Source organism: Molothrus ater, chromosome 2, assembly GCF_012460135.2.
Source record: "Molothrus ater isolate BHLD 08-10-18 breed brown headed cowbird chromosome 2, BPBGC_Mater_1.1, whole genome shotgun sequence".
Classification (NCBI taxonomy): Eukaryota; Metazoa; Chordata; class Aves; order Passeriformes; family Icteridae; genus Molothrus; species Molothrus ater.
The window spans coordinates 50,047,111-50,053,110 of NC_050479.2; the positions used below are offsets into that span (position 1 = coordinate 50,047,111).

General features: G+C 47.6%; 1 protein-coding gene across 8 annotated transcripts in view; it reads right to left on the reverse strand.

The window, feature by feature from the left end:
• LMO7 (LIM domain 7) overlaps nucleotides 1-4,091 on the reverse strand; it is a 132,751-nt gene extending 128,660 nt beyond the window's left edge. For 3 of the 8 annotated variants that reach the window (XM_036383764.2, XM_036383923.2, XM_036383679.2), the window contains exon 1: nucleotides 3,966-4,088. In XM_036383764.2, the coding sequence (XP_036239657.1) occupies nucleotides 3,966-4,034 (69 nt within the window). In that variant the 5' untranslated portion in view covers nucleotides 4,035-4,088. Of the gene's footprint in view, nucleotides 1-3,965 lie in introns of all 8 variants that reach the window. The other 5 variants (XM_036384182.2, XM_036384101.2, XM_036384427.2 and 2 more) reach the window with 4 other exon arrangements.
• Nucleotides 4,092-6,000: the final 1,909 nt, after the last annotated feature.

The following is a 6,000-nucleotide window of genomic DNA, read 5'->3' on the forward strand; positions in this document are numbered from 1 at the left end:
GCTCACAAGAAGAGCTGTAATAATTTGCAATATTAATAGTTACTTGGCTGAAGACCCATTTTTCACTTCAGTGGATTTGCTGAAGTTGCTCCACATGCTTTCCTACAGCTTTGCAGCTTCACTCCAACAATTCATTCAGGCACACGCTCGCTGGCCACCCTCCACAGACTGGATCTGTACGTTTGACTACTTCAGGGGAAAAAAATTCAAGCATTATTTGCCTCAAGGCACTTTAACTAAAGATTTACAGACTTTGTGGGTCAGGTTTCAAGTTGCTTTAGCAAGCAGTTTCAAACCATAGACATTTACCAGAATATTAGAATTTGTTTAAAACACAGAAGTAGAATCAGAAGCTGAGATATATTTTACAAGAAAACAGCATACACCTCTTTCCTCTCAAACTCTTCAAGGGCCATCACTCCTAAAACAGTGAAGCATGTGTTGGGGGAGAGGCACTGTGTCTCCCCTTCATTCACAAGGGTGAACTTGGTGGTGGATTGCAGAAAGGGAGAGGCAGACTGCCCTCCCACATCTTGAGGCAGGAAAACAGACTCGGCAGTCTGGGATATTTAATAGCTGGGGGAAGAATGCTTTGGTTTGGAGGAACAGCTTTTGGCTTGCTAAAGTTATAATATGGAACAGAACGCAGTAAAACAATTTAACCCAGCTATTTCTAGCTTTGGCAAACAAGCTCTACCTTTCAAAGAATGAGAGAAAATCCTGAGCTGGAAGGGACCCACAAGGATTAAGTCCAACTCCTGACCCTGGACAGGAGAGCCTCAAGAGTCACACTATGTGCCTGAGAGTATTGTCTCAACATTTCTTGAAATCTGCCAAGCTTGGTGCTCTGACTACTTCCCTGGGGAGCCTGTTCCAGTTTCACCACCTTTGGGTGAAAAACCTTTTCCTGATATCCAGCCTAAACCTTCCTGACACAACTCCATGCTGTTCTCTGGGGTCCCATCACTAGTCACTGGAGAGAAATCAATGCCTGCCCTCCGTTTCCCCTCATGAGAAGTTGGAGACTGTGATGAGGTCTCTCCTCAGTCTTTTCTTCTTTGAGAAACTATTGTCAAGTTGTGGTATTCCAATGTTTTATTCTCAGCATGCACCATCTGCTCAGCTGAGGTGCCAAGTGAAGTCTGGGTGAGTTTGATCAACACCACTTGCTCCAGGCAGAGCTCAGAAAGTGCCAAAAGTCTCAGATGCAAGAAGCCAACACCACTAAACATTGCTGACTTCTGTAGAAAGGACACCTGAGAAGAGCTTGAGTTTTGCCCAGAAAATGACCATTCCTTCCCCCAAAGAAGTAGACATCCTCAACAGGCAGCTCCACAGTGACTCCAGCTCTTGTTACAGGCAACATCCCCTCCCAGCTCCCAACACATGAAACACAAGAAGTTGGGGACCACACTTTAAGAGGTCTTTGCACTATGAAGACTTCAGACATCCCTTGTCTGCATTATCATAAAATATGTCTCAACATGAACCTGAATTAAAGAACAAAGTCTTTCTTTAAGTAACACCAGATATCAGATGCAATTTTTTGTTGTTATTATTCTTAATCAAGCTCTTGTGCTTTTTTGGTTAGGGTTGTTTGGAGGCTTAGGTTGCAGGGGGTGGGGGGGGCATGGGGTTTATTTAGTTTTGGGGCTTTTTTTGTTGGTTTGGTTTTTTGGGGGATTTTTTGTAGCATAAGAACTAGGAACAAATATTCGAGGTCCCATGAGCCAGTGGCTGCCCTACAGCATGGAGAATTCAGCTGGGAACAGGCAGAAAAGGAACCTGACCAGGACACCGTTTTCTCTCACCAAAAACTTCAAAAAAAATACAGGGTAACATTTTTTCATGGTTTTGGGGTATTTTTTACTCCTCTTGGGATCTGACAAATACAGCTGCTCATTCCTGTTACTAAAAAGCCCTCAGCTTCAAGGTTGGAGTTTTTTTTTTTTTAAGTCTCAGAGTCCATAAAATTCTCCATTGAAATACAGAAATATGCTAACAAAGCTTTCATTAGCAAAGGGAAAGAGTAACAGTTTACAAAGATATTTTGGCTTGTTCCCTTAAATACATAGTAGCTAGTGTCTGTATGCTTTCATCTCCTCTAATGTTAGGGAGACGCTGGTACACAAAAACTTACCAAAACATCAGAAGTTCAAGTTCATAAATATTTGAAAATCTGCCTCCTCTTCAAAACTAATTGTTTAATCATTAGGACTCACCAAGTTTCACTGTCATGTGTACACCACTTTGTTTTGAGCAAGACTCACAAAACCTTGGGACATGCCTCATTACCCTAAAAATATCATTACTCTTCCATACAACAACGGAAATGGTTAGTCTTGGCTTTTTAATCCATCTGGATGTAAAGAGCAGAGAAACACAACAATTCTTCTGAAACACAAACCTCATTTCATAGGGAAATAAATATTTACATCTTCCTTTAACATTATGGAATTCCTAGCATCCTGTTTATCAATACCTTAAGGTTTGCAAGTTACTCTCTTTACAGTAAAATGTTTCTCCAAGGGGGAAGTTTAAAAGTTACTTTAAAATAAGAACAGCTTTCACATATCAAAGAATAGCCACACAAATCAGACTGGGCAAGGGGGAAGCTGAGCATATGTTTTTTTCCCCCTACACAAACAGCGCACACTACATACTCACATTACTTTGCTAGAGCTCCCACATGCTGCTGGCAGGCAAAGACACAAAACCTTTTGTAGGAATGGTACAACCAGCCAGTATCATATGAAATCTAATAATAATTAAAACAAATCCCCAATCCCTTAAAGTAGGATTTTCAAAGTCAACATTACATCACCTTAATGAAGCTTTTTAAAGTAAGCTTTGCCAATTTAAAGAAAGCAATGCAAGAAGGGTATACGTGAGAGAGGAATGCTTTAATTACTGAAACTCACAGCTAGCTCTTACAAAATTGACACACGGGGAAGCCAGGACTGTTGTAATTACCTACATTCACAGAGGACACAAAACTGACACTTGTGGAGGTCATTCACAATACCCTTGCCTTTGGTGCGCTCACTTCAACATTCTCAATAGATTTTAAGCACTAGATGTCATTGTTTTACAGAGGAAACAAAGAAACCTGAACTCAGGTCTTGACAAGCTTTTAAAGATGAGGGGAAAAAAAGTTACAAACATCCTTTTTTTGAATATTTCCTCCTTTCAAAGTTACTGCGTTAGCGGTTCTAACAACACTAAGTTTCATCTTAAGTGACTAAGCACAAAGAAATAAGCTTAATATGCTAAAATACATCTAAACCAGCACTCTAAAGCTCCTCTTTAAAAGCCCACCACAACTCTGAGGGAGGCTGTTCAGTATTCCTAATATTTCTCAGCTTCCAAGCCATCAGCCTCTCTCGCTCAGCCTCTTCTGCCCTGGTCAGACTCAGGTACACCCAGGAACAACCTTTCTCTCCAAGCTCTAGCACGTACCGCACCGGTGTGACTCGGGGCAATCACACAGAAACATGGATATTTACGTCAAGCGTTGTGTGCAGTCAGACAATCACGTTTAAAAATAGGAGGGAAGAAAATGAGTGTTAATTTCAGGTTACTCTCTGTCCTGAACTCTTTCGAGACAGGAAGGAGTGTCTTTAATTCAGACTGTCTCCGAGCAAGCGCTACAGAAGTAATTTACAAGATGGCAAGAAATTATAAGCCTTAACGACAGAAGGGCAACCAAGCCAGCATTTAATTTGGATTGCGAGGAGGGGGCGGTGGCGATACTGCACAGACAGATTTCTGCAAGTTGCCACGATACTTTCTAAAAATAGCAGTCCGCAGCTGCCCACAAAGAGCCCAGGTGTGGGGCCGCGTCGCGGGAGCCGCTGCCGGCCGGCGGGGCAGTCCCGCGGGAGCGGGCTGCGGCGGGACCCCGGCCCGGGCAGGGACCGGGGCAGCGAGGGGCTGGCACCCAGCAGCACCGAGAGACGCCTCACCTCCAGCCACCGCCGGGCTTCGGCGAACGCCGCCTGGAAGTCGTACTCCGCGTCCTCTCTCCCGTCCATGGCCAGCAGCAGCGAGCGGGGGGCGGCCGGCGCTCGGCGGGGCGGGGGCGCGGCGGCGGCCGCTGTCATTCAGCTGCCTCCTTTTAACGCTGCCCGCGCCGTCTCCTCCCCCTCCGCCTCCTCCCCGCGGAACTCCCCCTCCCGGGAGCTCGCTGGCGCTCCGCGGCCGCAGGAATCCGAAGAGCCGCGGGCCGTGTGGCAGCGCCGGGACCCCCGGGGCAGCCGCACGCCCGGGAGGGGCCGCGCCCCCGCGGGCCTGGCGGCTCCCTCCCGCCGGGACGCGGCGCCCCTCGCGCTCCCGGCCGCTGGAGGCCGCCCCCGGCGGCTCCCGCCCCGGCGCATACCAGGAATAGCTGGGGACAATCGCACCTTTCAGGGCCGGCCCCGCCGCCCCGGCCCCCGCCACCTGCCGCTCCGCCCGGCCGGGACTGCCCAGCGGCCTCCCTCCCTGCGGCGGGGCCGCGGGAGCCTCGGGAGCCCGGGCCGCCTCCCTCACCTCCGCTCCGATGGGGCTTCCCCGGCCAGCCACAGGCAGCGCTCCCGGGGAAGCGGCTCCACGCTCTGCAGCGGTGTCCCGTCTGGGGACGAAGTTAGGAGCCTTTTCCTCAGCTACCGGAGGCATTAGAGACCCACGCTCTGTTTTGAGCGCTTTTTCTACAAAGTGACCGAGGCGGAGGTGCCCTGGCTCAACTGGAGGCGCACGGCTCGGCTTCCGTGCTTCCCTCCCCAGCCCCGCTAGCCTCAACTCTGGTTTAGCTCCCACTACCCACCCTAGTGCCCATTGATCTGGCTCATTCGAGTCCCTGTGCCCGGCTCACTGCAACAGATTTTTTGCGACTCCTCCATTGCACACGCTATCCCAGGCTCAGAGCTAAAGCCCGGTCTCAGCACGGCTTCACCGTGGACCTGGGTGGGAGCTGCGCTGAGCTTTGCCCGCTGCGGTGACCACAAACGTGGGGCAGGTTGGGATCACGCCGTGCTGCAGCAAACCGGAGCACGGGAGGCAGCAGGGACATGGTTTGCTGGCTGAACACAGTGAAATCCTTTCTTCCAATACAGAAGTGGACAAGTGCTAAGCAGAAAAGTTAAGTATCAGGGAAAAGAGCCGTTTTCTATAATACTAATCCACAGCATTAGGTTGTTGTGTTTTGGCTTTGGTTTATTTGGGATTTTCAGAGTACTAGATTTTCACATTGTATTTAAGCTCTCTACTCCTACCTGAAAGGAGGCTGTGGCGAGGTGGAGCTCTATCTCTTCTACCAGGTAACAAGCAACAGGACAAGAGGAAATGGCCTCAAGTTGCACCAGGGGAGGTTTAGATTGGATATAAGGATAAATTTTTTCAATGCAAGCACGGTCAGGCATTGGCACAAGCTGCCCAGGGATATACGGGAATCACCATCCCTGGAAGTGTTCAAAATGTGTGCATATGGTACTTGGGAACATGGTTTAGTGGTGAACATGGCAATGTTAGTTTAACATTATGCGCAATGATCTTAGAGGTGTTTTCCAGCCTTCACAATTCTATGATCTTTTCCTACTTGAACTTTTTGTAGTGTTTTTTTTCTTCCCATATCTTCTCTGTAAGTAAAACTGAGTTGCTGCACGCATCTTTTGCTTTTACAGCCCATGGCAGAACGTATGTAATTTTTAAAGGACTACTGAGAAAAGATAACTTAAAGCTGTTGTACTACATTTCTCCTGAGCTGCTGACTTGGGAACACATCTTCTGTTTTACAAATACCTTCTTAGAATGGAGAATAAGAATTTTAGGTGATCAACAAGTCAAGAAGCTATGAACCATCAGTTTCTGTGGTATATGGAAATCAGTGTTGCTGGTGTTAGACTCAGGAGGGAAAATGCAGTGACTCTGGCTGAAATAAGTTCCACGGGAGATATTTGGCCTTTTATTAAAGTTACAAATGTATAGAAGTTATGTAGTTAGCTCCTCACCATGGTATGATTT